The 15,674-nt window shown below is 57.7% G+C and overlaps 1 protein-coding gene across 1 annotated transcript; it reads left to right on the top strand.

The window, feature by feature from the left end:
- Positions 1-2,885: 2,885 nt before the first annotated feature.
- SP7 (Sp7 transcription factor) lies at positions 2,886-12,353 on the top strand. Its single transcript, XM_058557525.1, has 4 exons — positions 2,886-3,228; positions 3,958-4,197; positions 4,678-4,705; positions 9,415-12,353. Exons 3-4 carry the CDS (start codon positions 4,685-4,687, stop codon positions 10,687-10,689), a joined length of 1,296 nt encoding a protein of 431 aa, XP_058413508.1. The 5' UTR covers positions 2,886-3,228; positions 3,958-4,197; positions 4,678-4,684; the 3' UTR covers positions 10,690-12,353.
- The last annotated feature ends 3,321 nt before the right edge of the window (positions 12,354-15,674 follow it).

Consider the following 15,674-nt stretch of genomic DNA (forward strand, 5'->3'; position numbering starts at 1 on the left):
AATGGAGACAAGGGCTGGGCCTGGGTGCATGGGGGGGTAGTGGCCAGACCAGGGGCCCGGGACATGAGCGCAACTTTCCAAGCTTCTCTTCCAGGCCCCTGTGGTTGGGGAGCTCCACAGAGGGAGAGATGAGTCAGCGGGGCCGCAGAGCAGGGGGGGTCTGGGTGGGGGTGGGGATGCCGGGGTTCCCCAGGGCCGGGGAGTTCGCTGGGGCATCTGGGTCTCTGAATTCCAGTGGACATGGGGAGTAAAGGATCAGTGAGTCCCCCAAAGGTACATGGGAGGTTCCTACACTAGCAGGCAGCAACGTGTAGGACTGGCAGTGCCTTCCACATCACCCTTGTCCACATCATTCTTGTAGGAAGAGGAGTTCCTAAATCCCCTCTAGGGGACATCAGGGACCTCTTGAGCTGTAAAATTGTGATGATAGGTCTGTGTGTATGTATGCGACATTCTCCATATAAGTGTGTGTATTGATGTGAGTCTGTATGAGTCCCTGTGGGGGGTATTCTAGGTGACTGAGTCTGTCTGCAGGTATGTATACTGGTGTGTGCATTTTTGTAATTGGGGGTTAGGGTAAGTGTCTTGGTGTAAGGATCGTCTATATAGTGTGTGTATACATATCAGTGTGTGTCCGTGTGGGTGCCTGCAGAGTATATGAATGTTCATAATTCTGCATGTGTGCAAGTGTGTATCCGAGAGTGTGTCCCTCATTAGGTGTGTATTAGAGTAGGTGTCAATCTCTGTGTTTCAGGGGTTATGTTCACTGTTCACTGGTGATGATTCTCTCTAGTGTAGCCGAACCTTATATAATAACAACCAAGGAAGGGTTAGGAGTCCCTTTGGATAGGGCTGTCAGAGGGGGCCCAGCCTAGGAGGGTGGGCAGAGGGCAGTGGGTAGGGAAGGAGGTAGCTTCCCTGAGGAGCAGGGGAATAGAAGTCCTCTGCTCTCCCCAGCTTTCACTCTCTCCACCCCCACTGATGTTTCCAAAAAGATCCAAAACCATTAGAGAGAACTAAGGCGGGTTCCAGATTCAACCTCCTCTAACCTAGAAAATCCCACCCTGATTCTTCTAGGGGAGGGAGGGAAGGGAGTGGTCCCTGTGGTTCAGCCCAGTCCTGGGGTTGAGAGATCAGAAAGGCACCAACCCACCCCTTCCTTCAGGGGCATCCATCTCTGGAGTTCAGCGTCTGGGTGGCCATGGGCGGAGGCTGAGGGGCCCCCAGGGTGGTGGGGGGTGGTGGATAGAAACCAGATGCCTAGGGGGTTTGTACTGGAAGGACCAGAGCCGCAGCCTCTACCCGCCCCTGCCACATGGCGCCTCTGCCTGGGCTGCCCCACCCCCTGGGAGGCTGGGCTGAGGGAGGCCTGCGAGGGCGGAGGCAGGTCCTTGGTCAGGGCACCCAGTTGCTGCCCTCAGCCCCTGGGGGCACTGGGAATGGGTTTGGGGGTCGGGACCCAGGAATACCAAGGCCTCAGCTGGGTTTGGGATTGTCTTTAGAAAGGGTGTGGAAGAAGTCAGAACCCAGGGTCCTGAGGGGGGCAGCTGGGGGCTTCAGGCAGCCCCTCTGCCTGGCTTGGGCACAGACCTCTGGGAGCGGGCTCTGTGTCCAGGGGCTATCTTATTGGGGGTGACACATCAGGGGCTCTGGCTCACATCTTCCTGGGGACCCTGCTCCTCCCCTTTCCTTCCCTCACACTCCTGCCCTTCCCAGGTAGGATTAGGGATTAAGGCCTCCAGGGAAGTGGAGAAGATCGACCCTCCCTGCCCCCCATCTCGTCTCCCCAGCCCTGCGCCTCCTTTCATCCTTCCCCAGCCCTGCGCCTCCTTTCATCCTTCCTCCTTTTCCCTTGCAGTCTCTTCCTTTCTTCCCCAATCTAGTTTGAGCACTGACCCCTTCTCCCACTTGCCATCTCTTCTCTAGTCTGGAGTCTAGATGTTTCTCCTCTGCCTCAGTTGCCTGCCTGCTCTAACTCGTCTCAGGCTTTTCTGCTGGTTTTGTAGTAATTTCTCTAAAGCTTCTCCTTCTTCTTCCCAACTTCTGAGTGGGGTGCCCCCAGAAATCCATCTGGCACCTCAGGCTCAGATGCCCCCCCACCGAGGGGAGACCAGGAGGTCACGGGGACACCCCACCACCGGCACTTCCTCTTGGGCAGACGGGTGGGGTGGCCCGTGTAATCATCGGACACAATTATGCGCTATTTATACTCCATCCCCGCCCCCCACCTGCCTGGCCGCTTAACCCTCTGCCTCCTCCGGACCTGGCCAAGCCTCCGGCTGTTTTCTCTGTCCTGTCCTTCGGAAGCCATTGTCTCCTCATCTTTGTTCCTCTGGGTTTGTTTCTCTTCCTTTTTTAGTTTTTCCTGTGCTCTCTGGTTTTTTAAAGCCACGCACCTGGCCTTCTGGCTTTCTCTGCTCCCTTATATCCCGTAGTGTCCCTTCTGATTCTCTTGGATTGTTTCATTTGCTCTGTGTGTCTCTCGGTCTTTCTGTGTTTCCTCTTTTGCTTCTTTTCCCTTGTCTGCCAGACCTCCTGGTTCCCTAACCCTTTCCCCAATAGGGTTCCTTGGGGGAATTCTCATCATGGGGCTGGAATCCAGAACTCCTGGTTCTACGCTGAACTTTTACCCTGCCTGCTGGTTAAAGTGCAGTTAATCTTCCCTGGACCTCCATCTGCTCCTTCCTCGCACCCCCTTCCCTTGGAGACCTGGGAGGGCCGAAAGAGTGAGGAGTGGGCACTCAGGAAGAGAGAGTGAGGCGGCCGTGCTGGGGTGCTGGGAGTGAGGAGAGTGGGGACGGACAGGCTCCCTGCCTCTGATGGGCAGGGCTGGGATGGAGAGAGGAGTGTGTTGGGGAATAACTGCAAAACAACCCCAGCTAGCTGGGCCCCTGGTGGGAGAGATGGTGGTTCTACCACTTGGCTGCCCAGTTCTCTCTTTCCCGTAAACTTACCTCAGGTCCTAGGTTTCAGTTAATAGACTTTTTGGGTTTCTCTCTCCCAACCTGGTGGACTTTCCTTCTTTTCTTCCCCATTTTGATGAGAAGTCAAAGTTGGGAAGTCCTGCCTAAGCTCTAACTTCAATTCTTCCTGCTGCAGAGGGAAATGATACACGGCAATAAGAAAGAGAACCAGGAGCTTCCTCCCAGGAAAGCATGGTCACTCATAAGAAGAACTATCCAGCAAAGGATGGAGATTCGATGTGTGGCCAAGAGGGGCCTAGGGATGGTAACTGGCAAAGAATGATGGAAGCTACAGCATATCTTTTCGGGGGGTTAATCCAAAGGGGCTAGACTGAGTTGACCCAATGACCTTCTACCCCCACCCTCCCTCCTGCCTGCCTTACTTTTTCTCAGAATCAGAAGATCCAGGTTCTGCCCCACATAGGGCAGGCCTAGGTGTTACTTTCTAGGAGGGAAACTGAGGCACTGGGCGGAAGACTGGGGAACCCCCAAGCCTGTGCCAAGCCCTCCCCCACTCTCTGCCCCTTCCTCCAGGCCTTGCTCTGGAATCTACCTCAGTGACCCTAAAAGTTGGGGCAGCCGAAGCCTCCACCCCGGAGCACGCCCTCCCTCCTGTCTCTCACAACACACACACAAACATGCATACACACGCACATACACACTGCTCTCCTGATCTAGAGGTGGGTGACTGCGGAAGCAAGCATCTCTGCGGTCAACTCGGCTATGTGTGCAGTGTGTGTGCCTCCAGCCATGTCACCGTGCTCATCTGTGTGTGAGTTTGTCTGTGTTCATTCATGACGGCGGCTGTGCCCCGTGTGGGTAGCACTGTGTGTGTGTATGTGTGCATGTCTCATCCTGGGTTTGTCCATGAGTGTGTATGTCAGTGTGTTCCAGTCTCTCTGTGTGAGTGTCGTCCCCAATCCCCCATCCCCCCCCTGGATCTCTAATTAGTGGTTTGGGGTTTGTTCCTTTTCCCTCCTGTTCCTTCCCTCAGCAGCGGCGGCGGGCGGCAGCCTCAGCAGCAGCAGCAGCAGCAGAAGCAGCAGCAGCCGAGCAGCAGCCAGGACTCTGGAGTCAGAATAGGATTGTAGGACCGGAGCCTGAGTGGGAACAGGAGTGGAGCTGGCCTGGGAGAGGAGCAGAGCCCCCGCAGGCCCCTCAGGCCACCCCTCGCCTGTACTCCCACTGCCAGACCTCCAGAGAGACCCAGGACACCCAGCCCCAGATCCCCCAGGTACATGATACTGGGGAGCTCTGGGAGGGGCTCCCACAGATGCCTGTGGGATTGCTGGGGGCAGGGTGTGGGACACCTGGGCCCAAGGCCCTTCAGCCCTTCCCCTCAGCACCCCCAGGATGCCCTGACAACTTGCCCATGTTCCTACCCCACTGCCTCCACCCCTTCCCGGGAAGCCCTGTTTCTCCTCTCCCGCCCAGACCCCTTCTTTGGGGAGCTCAGCAAATGGAGCAGGAAATTTGGACCCTCTGCCTCCCTCTCTCGCCCTGCTCATTGGATCCGGAGGCTTCTCCGCTGGGAAAGCTGTAATTAGAGGGTGGATCCCTACAGACAGAGAGCAGCCCCCCCACCCCCCACCCCCCAGTCCCTTCTAACTTTAGATCTCTTCTCCCATTCTCCCATTCTCCCTCCCTCTCCCTCTCCCTCTCTCTCCGGCTCGGCTCTCTCCATCTGCCTGGCTCCTTGGGACCCGTTCCCCAGCCTCAGGATGGCGTCCTCCCTGCTTGAGGTAACTGCCCCTCCTCCTCCCAGGACACCAGCGACAATCTTAATGGTCCTAATCTCTGCCCGCCCCCCCCACCTCCCAACTCACACAGACAGTTGCTGTGGTGCTTGTCACTTCCAGGGGTCCCTCTGACGAGGAGAGAGGAGTGGGGTCAAGGGAGGGCAGGAGAAAGGGTTGGAGAGGGCAGGGCCAGAGGTCAGAGAGCAGTCAAAGGAAGATGAGGTCAGAAGAAGGCAGGGACCCCTAAGGTCAGCCAAGCACATGGACTCTGAGGGGTGGAAAAGGGATGGAGAGAGGAGGAAGAGGAGCGGAGAGCGAGGAGAGAGGAGTGGGAGATAGACAAGGCCCAGCAGAAGGGAGAGAGAGTGAGAGGATGGTTGAGTGCGCCCAGAGCAGCAATTGGGTATAGTTCCTTGGGGGTCCTCTCCTGGAACTCTTAGCCTAAGCAGCGTCTTGTCTGGTTTGTAGTGGGGAGGGGGCTGGGCCTCTGGGCTGGTGTGTGTAGGAGAGGAGGTGAGCTATGAGAGAAGGCAGCAGGGCAGTCCTGTGCATGTGGGGGGGCTGACCAGAGGAACTGGGCCCAGGCCTGAGAGGGAACCAAGGAGGAGGCCAGGGTCTGAGGCCGCCTGCCCGGCTCACAAATATTTAGCTTTCAGCCAAAGACAAACTCAGCTCTATTTTGGGAGTGGGAGGCTCCAGGGCGTACTGGGCCACTTCCCCTCCAGGCTGGGACCCCAGCATCGCTTGCCTCTAGCACTGGGGATGGAGGGAACTAGGGTACCGTGGGGTCAGAGTTGGGGTCTTGAGAAATCACTGACTCTACCAGCGCGGCTGGGGCACTCAAGGCGCGTAGCTGGAAAGGGGGGACTCAGCCACTCAGAGCCTGTTTGAATGTCCTGAGTTCTCCCTGCTTCTAGGTCTCCGACTCTGCTTCTCTGTCACCATCTCTGTCCTGCTCTCTGGGTCCCTCTCAGGAATTTGGGGCCAGAGGACCCTCCCTTCAAGTTAGCCCCCTTCAGTGGCCTTGCACTTTTCGTATTCTTGGGCCCCTGAGAAGCTCCCATCTCCGCTCCCAGAGCCCTAGCTCTGGTCCAGGGGTGATGGGCCTGTGGGAAAGGTGTGTGTGGGACGGCGCCGGAGGGCTTCAACGTCTGTGTTCATTGGCCTGAGCGAAAGTGTCAGAATGTAAACCAGCGCGCCTGCACGTGTGGCTGGCTTTGTGAGAGCACAGGCGTGTGTGTGTATAAGCAGGGCCATCTGAGTATCTGTTAGTCCAAGTGAGGAATGGTGTGTGTGTAAGCCTGGGAGATAGTGAGTTTGTGACTGAGGGACTGGAATGCAAGCCAATAAGGTGGACACCATACCCCTTGTCACTACTTTGAACCCAGTCAGGGGTCCCCAGGTGTTGTGTTCTACCCCCCTGAGATGAGGGTAGATTGAGCAGCCTGGCGTCTCCCCACTAGACTCTATATTGAGCCATCATTGAAACACTGTGGTTGGTCTTGAGGAAGCTGGAGGACCAAGGTGCATGGAAATCCTGGGTCCACCCAGGGCAGGGGCAGTGTCACTGGGCATGGGCGTCATGCCAGAGTGGCCAGCGTGGCACTGGTGCCTGGGGGAGGGGCTGACCCAGAGGCCCGCTGGAAAGACACGGGATTGGGGTAGCGCTTGGCGAGAGTGTGTCATGGAAACTGGGTTTTCATGTCCCTCAGTCCCTGTGAGCTGGAGACGCCCCAACCCAGAGGCATTCCAGTTCCTCTGTCTCTTTCTCCTGTTTTTTGGGCACATGGGCCCTCAACTTTCCCTCTCTCCCCTCCCACTACCAAGAAGCCCTCTGCCTGGTATGAGTGGGCTCTCTGGCAGTGGGAAGATCTTGGGGGCTCAGAGAGGGAAGCAGCTGCAGTTTGATGAGGGGCTCACCTGGGCTGAGAGGATGTGGGAGAAATGGGGGGCGCGGCTAGGTGGGGATGGAGAACTGGAAGTTGGGAGAACTAAGCAACTTGGGAGGAGGCTGGAAAAGCGGAGAACTGGAAACTGGGACGTGGGGTGCACAGAACCCCTGCCAGTCAGCCCTCAGATGTACAGTGAGCATTCAGTGGGAGGTCAGCCGGGCACTGTGAGCTCCCTGGAAAGAAGGGGCTCCCTTCCCTGCTGCAGAGAGCTGGGACAGCTCCTTATCTTGTTCCTTTCCCAGAGACTCCCCCTTTAGCCTTTTCAGCCTGTTTTTTGTTGTTGTTTTTAATGCATGGTGGGGTGGAGGCAGGAGGAAAAACAGCTGGAAGGTGGGACTCCTGCCCCCCGCCCCCGCCAGAGGTAATACATATGATCAGGTATGGGGGCGCATCTTTAGAACCCTTAACCAGGACCCTCTCCCCAGTTCTCAGGAGAGCACAAGCAACAAGAGAAGGAAATTGAGGCTGTGATGAGACTTAGCCAGGTGCCCAGCTATCGGCGTCTGGACCGTATGAGAGGGTCTGGTGCCTTGTGCCCCCTTCCCTGCCCTCAGGGGCCCTAGGGGCCTCTGCTGCCCAGGGCTGGGGGCTCCTGTTGGCCTGGGGCTGCTTGCCTTCTTTCACCCCTCCTTTCCTCCCCACAGCTGGGTGGGGTCCCTGGGCTTGGCTGAGGCCCCTGTGGCCACAGTGTGAGGGCCGGGCGGGGGGACGGCGTCGGCGTTTTTAAAAATAAACCGACCGCAGGGAAACCAGCGGAGCCGGAGCCGGCCGGCTGGGCAGAGGGGGAGGGGGCGGTCAGGGGAGAAGGAGGGAGGAGCGGCCTGGTCTGGGGGTTTTCTGGGGCCCAGCACCCTGGTGCTTTGCTCTTAGGTAGGAATCTGCCTTCCTCCTCCTCCTCTTCCTTTCCTTTTCCTCCGCTCCTTTCCTCTCTGTTTTCCTTTGCCTTCCTGGCCCAGTCTCCCTCCATCACCTCTCTTTCTTTGTTTATTCTGATTTCCTCTTTCTCCCTCCCTTTTGTCTTTTTACTTTTCTGCTCTTTTGGGTCCCTGCCATTTCGCCCCTTAATGCTGGTGTCCCCCTCTGTTCTCCCATTCCCCACCCATGGGGGCTTCATGTCAGGTCCTCACCCCACGCAGGGTCCATTGCTCCCTGTGTCTTTGGGGATCAGCCTCTCTCCTTCGCACTCCACGTTTCTACCTCTGCTTTCTGCCGGGATCTGACTCTGCCCCACTGGCTGCCCTGCCTCAGCCCCCCTCTGCTTGGGAGATCAGTGCTCCAGGCAAGGCCTCAGGGCTTTACCATGGCCAGATTTGAGAAAGCTTTTGGTGGCTCAAAATTTGGGAGTCCATGGGGTCAACAGGACCTGAGAGAAGTAACTGGGCAGGGGGAGCAGCAGGTTTGCACTTGGGGAACAGTGCAGGAGTGGTGATGGCACACACCTCTCGCTGCAGACGATCTCTGGGGTTGGTGTTGCACACACATACTGCATGCTAGGAGCTACCAGGCAGGGTTGGGGACCCTGGGGTCTTGGGTTCTTTTTCAGCTTCACGGGGAAGGCACCAGGTACATGGGCTTTTGAGGACCCCAGTCAGGAAATGTACAGGGTCAGCTTTTGAGGGCATCTTCTTTGGTGGGATTCTCAGTAATGGACGCCTGTCTATGCCAGCCGGGGCCTCTGGAGGGCATCTCCTCTTGGGATGTCCCGAGGCTGACCCAGGGAGGGGTACCATGAGCTCCTGAGGGATGGTGATGTCAGGGTGGTTCGGCCAGGTAGCATGATGGGCATGAGGGGCATTTTGTGTTTTTAAAAGATCCCCATGCCAGCATCTACATATCTTCCTTCACTCACTGTGCTGGACGGGTGAAGAGAGATCAGCTACGCGGGCTACATATTAGGGGACACTGAGGCATGGAGGGGTGTGGCTGGGAGCCAGTAAGTTGGCCACCCCAATTCCCTGCCCTGGAGGGGCATGAGGACTTCGGGCTCTTCCCGCTCTCCCAAAGGCTCCATAAAGCAGGAGGTGCCCATTGCTCGCTTGAAAGACATTCTTGCCTCAGCCACAGTCCTGGCTTGGCGGCAGCCTTGTTCCCTCTCAATGTCCCAGTGTCTCCACCGTCGCTTCCTCTTGCTCCCCAGACCGAGTCCCTGCCAAGAGATTCCTTACCAGGGACATGAGGACAAGGCCTCAGGGAGGCCAGGCCACTGCCTTAGTCAGGAGATGAAGTGGAGACAGGAAGTGGAATATGGGGTAAAGCTGGGAAAATCTGGAAGGGGGACAACCACGGTCCCTAACACCTCGCCTTCTCCCCAGGCTGCTCTTTGGGCCTCATCTTTCCTCTCCAAGTCTCTGACATGGCCTCTGCTCTGAACCCACTTCCAGAGGCCAGGATCCCTAATTCTCACCTCATCCAGGTGCTGCCTCTAGCCCCAGCTCTTCTCCCGGCTATTTAAGAAATGTCTCCTGTTCTTCGGAGGCCCTTGCACACCCCCAACAACTGCACAATGAGCTCGGCTTCCTGCCTCCCGGGTGGGGGTGTTAGGCTGCTGTCTTGGGCCTCTGCTTTCCTTCCATGACTTCATCTGAGCTCTGCCCTGGGTCCCAGGCCTCACTGGCTCCCTCTTACCTCTATTCTCCATCTTCTTCAACTCTTCCTGACCCCTTTGTTCTGTCCTCCATGTCTCCTGGTCGCAGTCCTAGAGTCGGCTCTTCTTCCGACACTTTCCCCCTCCCCCTAAGCAGTGCCTCCCTCTCTCCACAGGAGGAAGCTCACTATGGCTCCAGTCCCCTGGCCATGCTGACGGCAGCCTGCAGCAAATTTGGTGGCTCCAGCCCTCTGCGGGACTCAACGACACTGGGCAAAGCAGGCACAAAGAAGCCATACTCTGTGGGCAGTGACCTTTCAGCCCCTAAAACCATGGGGGATGCCTACCCAGCCCCCTTTTCAAGCACCAATGGGCTCCTCTCACCAGCAGGCAGTCCTCCAGCACCCACTTCGGGCTATGCCAATGACTACCCTCCCTTTTCCCACTCATTCCCTGGGCCCACGGGCACCCAGGACCCTGGGCTACTTGTGCCCAAGGGGCACAGCTCTTCTGACTGCCTGCCCAGTGTCTACACTTCTCTGGACATGGCACACCCCTACGGCTCCTGGTACAAGGCAGGCATCCACGCAGGCATCTCACCAGGCCCAGGCAATGCTCCTACGCCTTGGTGGGACATGCATCCTGGGGGCAACTGGCTAGGTGGTGGGCAGGGCCAGGGGGATGGGTTGCAAGGGACACTGCCCACAGGCCCTACTCAGCCTCCATTGAACCCCCAGCTGCCCACCTACCCGTCTGACTTTGCCCCCCTTAATCCAGCTCCCTACCCATCTCCCCACCTCCTGCAACCAGGGCCTCAGCATGTCCTGCCCCAAGACGTCTATAAACCCAAGGCGGTGGGCAATAGTGGGCAGCTGGAGGGCAGTGGTGGCACCAAGCCCCCCCGAGGCGCAGGCACAGGGGGCAGTGGTGGCTATGGGGGAAGTGGAGCAGGGCGCTCCTCCTGCGACTGCCCCAACTGCCAAGAGCTCGAGCGCCTGGGGGCAGCCGCAGCCGGGCTGCGGAAGAAGCCCATCCACAGCTGCCACATCCCCGGCTGTGGCAAGGTGTACGGCAAGGCCTCCCACCTGAAGGCCCACTTGCGCTGGCACACAGGCGAGAGGCCCTTCGTCTGCAACTGGCTCTTCTGCGGCAAGAGGTTCACGCGTTCCGACGAGCTGGAGCGCCACGTGCGCACTCACACCCGGGAGAAGAAGTTCACCTGCCTGCTCTGCTCCAAGCGCTTCACCAGGAGCGACCACCTGAGCAAACACCAACGCACCCATGGCGAGCCAGGCCCAGGCCCCCCTCCCAGCGGCCCCAAGGAGCTGGGGGAGGGCCGCAGCGCGGGGGAAGAGGAGGCCAGCCAGACGCCCCGAGCTTCAGCCTCGCCAGCACCCCCAGAGAAAGCCCCTGGAGGCAGCCCGGAGCAGAGCAACCTGCTGGAGATCTGAGCTGGGTGGAGGGTCTCCAGCCCCAGCGCTGCCTTGCCAGCCTCTCTTGGCTCCGTGGACCACTGCTTGCCCCTCACTCCCTTCGTCCTGAGCATGCTGCCCTTTGGGGCTCTCTCTGTCTCTCCTCTGGCCATTCTGGGCCTGGGTTTCACCCTGCATGCCTCCTCAGCCCACCTCCTCCCCAGGCCGTGAGCCTGTTCTGCGAACTCTCATCTCAGGCCCTCACCTTGTGCCTGATTTCTGCACTCTGGCTTCCTAAGCCCTTCCCTCGCCCCTGCTCACAGCCTCTCTCGCCTCTCCTCTCACCACACCAACTCACTTTCCTTCCATTTGGCTCCCAACAGTTTATTCCTCCATCTCACTAACTCCTTGACATGCAACCTTTCTGCTTCCCAAGCTTGTTTACCACTATCCCTTAGCTTTCAGGCTCCAGTCTTCCCAGCTTCTTATTCCACTGCTATCCATGCTCCGGAGCGTTCTTCCTTTTTACAAACACAATGATGATGATGATGATGATGATGATGATAATTTATTGCCCCCTGGTGGCCTCTTCATTAGGGACCAGAGTTAGGGGGACTGGGGTTAGTGACCTGGCAGGAAGCAGGGTGCCAAAAGGGGGGCAGACCAGTGGGGTTCTGATCCCAAAGATGGGGTGACCCCAGGGTCAGGGAGGCTGCCCCCAGGCCTGTATATTTAACCCCTATGTTCCAAGAGAAATGAATAGTAATAATAATAATTCTATTTATCTAAGTTATGATGACAGGTCAGGTAGAGTGAGCTGGGGAGGGAAGGAGGTCCATTTCTGCTATGGAAATTTTAGCCAAATGCATCTCTGTATAGAAAAAGTGTTAGTGGAGATCTTGTTAATAGAATTTCTATCGTCAGGGTCTCAGTTAATGGGGTTTCTCTTTTAATGGAATCTCTGCTAATAGGATTGGTTAGCAAGATCTGTTAAAGAGTTGATGGGGGTATCTCTCAGTTAGGGGATCCCTAATATCCCCAGCCCCAGCCAGAAGCTGTGAAACCTCAAGTCCTATGGAGGGGAGGACTGGAATGTTCCCCAGCTCCCTTGACCCCAGAGCAGGTTCTTCCACTGCCCCTCCCCTGACTCCGTGATCCCATCAGGCTAATCCCTTGTTGCCATGGTTACGGAGAGCTTGGAGTTGCCATCCTAGACACGCTCTTTGGGGAAGTCCACCTACCAGGAGGAGACGTTGGTTTGGAGGTGATTCTCCTGAAGAATAGGTGGGGAAATCTTTCTCTGGGATCAGATTCAAATAAATCAAGTATTTATTGAGTGCCTCCTCTGTGCAAGGCACTGTGCTGGGCTGGTGCCTGGAAGCCACGAGAAAGAGGAATTGATAGAGCTAGGAGGACAGAGGCCCCCAAGCTGATTTGGGGGTGCGTTTACAGGCCCCCAACCTGGGACTCCCGATGCTCCCAGCTCCACCTCCAGTGACTTTTAAAGCCGCTTTGTGCCTTTGAATGCCTTTTCTGTGACTTCGGATCCTCCTTTTCTATCTCCTGCTCCCTTAAGGCCCCGAGTTAAAGGGTGAAAGCCGCCGGACCTCGGGGAGAGGGTCATATTGTGGAAAGGAAGGGATCACACCCTCGTGGAGTCTTTTTTTTTAATTTAATAAATAAAAGTTCGATTTTAAATTTCGTCCTGGTGAGAAACAGGGAAGACGAAGGGAGAACGGTGAACCGCAGGATTTTCCCTTGGCAAACTGGGGACTTCCCATGGGCATTCTATTGGGCACGTCTGCACGTTATGCCCGCGGTGGAAGCTTCCTCGGGCGGAGTTCAGTTACTGACCGCCCAGAGCGCTCTGCAGAGCTGGAAGGGCCGCGAGCTTTCTTCCCCGGCTCTTTCCGGGACTCTGCACCCACCGACCCTGCCCGGGCAGTGCCCCTGCCCGCTCGCCCACCCCGCGCTCGCAGCGCCGACTTCCGCGCGGCAGGGCAGTGCGCGGCTCCCGGCGGGCGGACCCCGCCTGGCACGCACCCCGCCCCCTGCCCCCGGCCTGCAATCAGTCGTGCCCGCCACGGAGTTAGCCGAGGAACAAAAGCCACTCTGTGGCGGCCATCCCCAAGCCACAATAGGGCTTTGTGCGGCCCCCACCCCCATAGGGCTCCCCTGCTGGGCTGAGGGGGCGCACTGGCCGGTCCCCCCGCCGGGCCCGACTGCGGGACGCGCCCCCGGCCGACCGTTCCCTCGTGGGCTCGGGAGAGGCGCGGCGGCGCTGGAGCGGGTGGGAGAGGTGGGCGACGCGGAGGTGGCAGGCGGGACGGGCCCGGGAGGTCAGCCCCCTCCCCAAGCTGCCGCCGCTCCCGCCCCCGTCCAGGTGCGAAATCTCCTGCCCTCCGGCGGGGCGCGGCTTCAAAGGCACTTTGAAGAAATCCGAGTTCCGAGGACTCTCCAGTGGGCCGGGGGCAGCGGGAGAGACCACGGAGAGGGGGTTGGGCGCAGGAGGGACGGGGGTGCCGGGAGCGGGTCTGCGAGAGGGGCGCCCCTAAGCGGACCCCCGGGCGCCCGTCCCCTCCCCGCGGGCCGTCTCCTTGGGACCCCCCAGGGCCTGGCCCTCTCGCCGCCCAGTCTCCGCCTGTCCGGTGCCAGCTCCCGCCCGCCGCAGCCTCGCAGTCCTCCCCTCCCCGGCCCCTCGGCCCCTTTCATCTTCCCTAGACTCCGCTTGGGGTTTTGCTGGTTTCTGGGAGATAAAAACCGCCTCAAATAGCGGCGGCGCGCTGCCAGGACAAACAGGGCCCGGCGGGCCATGTGCGCCTGGTTACCCGCCCCGGGCCGGGGCGCCGGGCTTCGGCGCGCCTGGGAAGGGGCGCCGGGCCGAGCTCCAGGCACCCAGGCTAGGGCGATGCCTCCCGCCTCCGAAACTGGGGGCCCATTTTGGAAGTCTCGCGCAGCGGCCGGGGCGCTGCCTCGGTTTCCCGCCCAGGTCGTAGGGAGGGGCCGGTGGAGACCGCCCGCTAAGCGCTCTGGGCCCCCGGGCCGTGGGTCACAGTCCCTGTGTCGCCGTGGCCGCCGCGCCCCCTGGTGAAGTTAGTGGGGAGTGCGCTCGGCCTGGACTTCAGCCTCCTAAGAATCTGCAAATCGTGAAAACCATTGTACAAACGTTAAATAAGCAGTACTGGGGAGGCGGGGAGGCGGTGGCGAAATATGAATCCGCACAGCGCTGTTCCTTCTCTCCAGCTCACGTTACAGGGTGAAGAAGCAGGCATCTAACCGATAATTATCACACAACCTGTTGGTGAAAATCAGGCTCCAGGGAAGGGAGGTGGAGGTTGCAGGCCCAGGCTGCAGTGATTTCGTGAGGGTGTCTGGGGTCGGATGTTGTCATGATTGCCATACAAACAACTTTGTCCGTGGGTTCTCAGTGCTGACACTAATCTGTCAGAGTCACCCACTCCCTCTTTTCCATCAAACCTATGCCGCTTCTCACTTCAAGGAGAGCTTTCCCAGTGTTTCCCCAAACTATCTCCAGTTTTTACATTCTGCTCTTGAAGCTTTCTGTGACTTCCCAGTGACACTGAACTAATGCAGCAAATTGAACGAGGGCTACTCAATGTGTGGCCTGTGCGGTATCACCTGGGGGCTTGTTGGAAATACAGCTTCAGAGCTCCACTCCAGAATCTGCATTTTCGCAAGATCCTCAGGTGAGTCCTATGTCCATCAACATTCTGGAGCCCCTTGTGTTCTGACCAGGGAAGAACTCTCTTGGGGGAATTTTTCATAAAATTTTTCAGAAAGGAGGGGCAGACACAGAATCCAAGAATGCTAAACTAGACCGCCCCCTAGAGTCTCCAGTGAGACTGGCAGCTTGTGGGAGCGGGGACTATGCCTCATGCATTTCTGTGTCCCCAGAGTATGGTCCTTGGAATTGCTCATTAACATTTGTTCAGTGAATGAACCAATGCCCAAGGACACCTAGTTCACCACAGTTAGGGCTAATAATCTCTAATATCTGTTAGCACTTTACAATTTATTCAATGGCTTCATTTCGGGCCAGCTCGGTGGCGCAGTGGTTAAGTGCCCGCGCTCCACTTCAGCGGCCCGGGGTTGGCAGGCCTGGATCCCGGGCGCGCACGATGCTCGCTTGTCAAGCCATGCTGTGGCGGCGTCCGGTATAAAGAAGAGGAAGATGGGCAAGGATGTTAGCCCAGGGCCCATCTTCCTCAGCAAAAAGAGGAAGATTGACATCGGATGTTAGCTCAGGGCTGATCTTTCTCACACACAAAAAGGCTTCATTTCCATTATTTTGTATGGGAAACAACCATGTGAAATAATTAGGACACTCTGCAAGTGAGGAAGCTGAGGCTCAAAGAATTCAACAATTTTTCCAAAGTCGCACAGCTGTATGAAGAGGAGCCCCCATTCTGCATTAGACTCCAGTTCTAGTTCCATCCTTTGGAGTTAGAATAAGATCAGTCTCACTTTTGTTCTGGAGTCAGAATGCCTGGTTTTGGTACTTTGCCCTCCAATCTCTGCCTCACTTTCCTCATGGTGATACAACGGTACCCACCCCAGGGTTGTTGTAAAGATTGTACAAGTGCTTATCGTAGTAAGTGCTCAGGAAATGTTACTGTTTTCCAACAGTTCTCACTTTTCCTTCCAGGACGCCCAACCCTGTGGGCCCTAGGTTGTGGCGGGCGCCCCGTCTCCCTCCTATGGTCTGCCGTCTGCCTTTCCTCCTCCCGGAGGCTCTCCAGCCAGCGGCACGTGACACCGTCTGCATTTTCCTTTGAAGATCCACAGTCCTGGAAGGATTCAATTAGGTACTTCACTGAACGTGGCTTATTTGGGGATTTCCGAGCGCTGAGAGAGTGAGTGGGACACTGTGTTGGAGAGTTCGGAACTAGGAAAAACAGCAGTGTCACGAGAAAAAAAAAGAAAAACCGCTCCGACCCTTAACTGGGGGATGGCTCCGCGGACGTGTCCGCGCCGCTCCCCCGCCGGCCTCTAGGCGGCGCGCG

This window comes from Diceros bicornis, chromosome 17, assembly GCF_020826845.1.
Source record: "Diceros bicornis minor isolate mBicDic1 chromosome 17, mDicBic1.mat.cur, whole genome shotgun sequence".
In the NCBI taxonomy this organism is placed as follows: Eukaryota; Metazoa; Chordata; class Mammalia; order Perissodactyla; family Rhinocerotidae; genus Diceros; species Diceros bicornis.

Excerpts from the sequence above, each read along its gene's own strand:
- SP7 (XM_058557525.1), top strand. The coding sequence starts at position 4,685 with ATGGCGTCCTCCCTGCTTGAG. Across the intron at positions 4,706-9,414 it reads TGGCGTCCTCCCTGCTTGAG|GAGGAAGCTCACTATGGCTC; the intron begins GTAACTGCCCCT and ends CTCTCTCCACAG.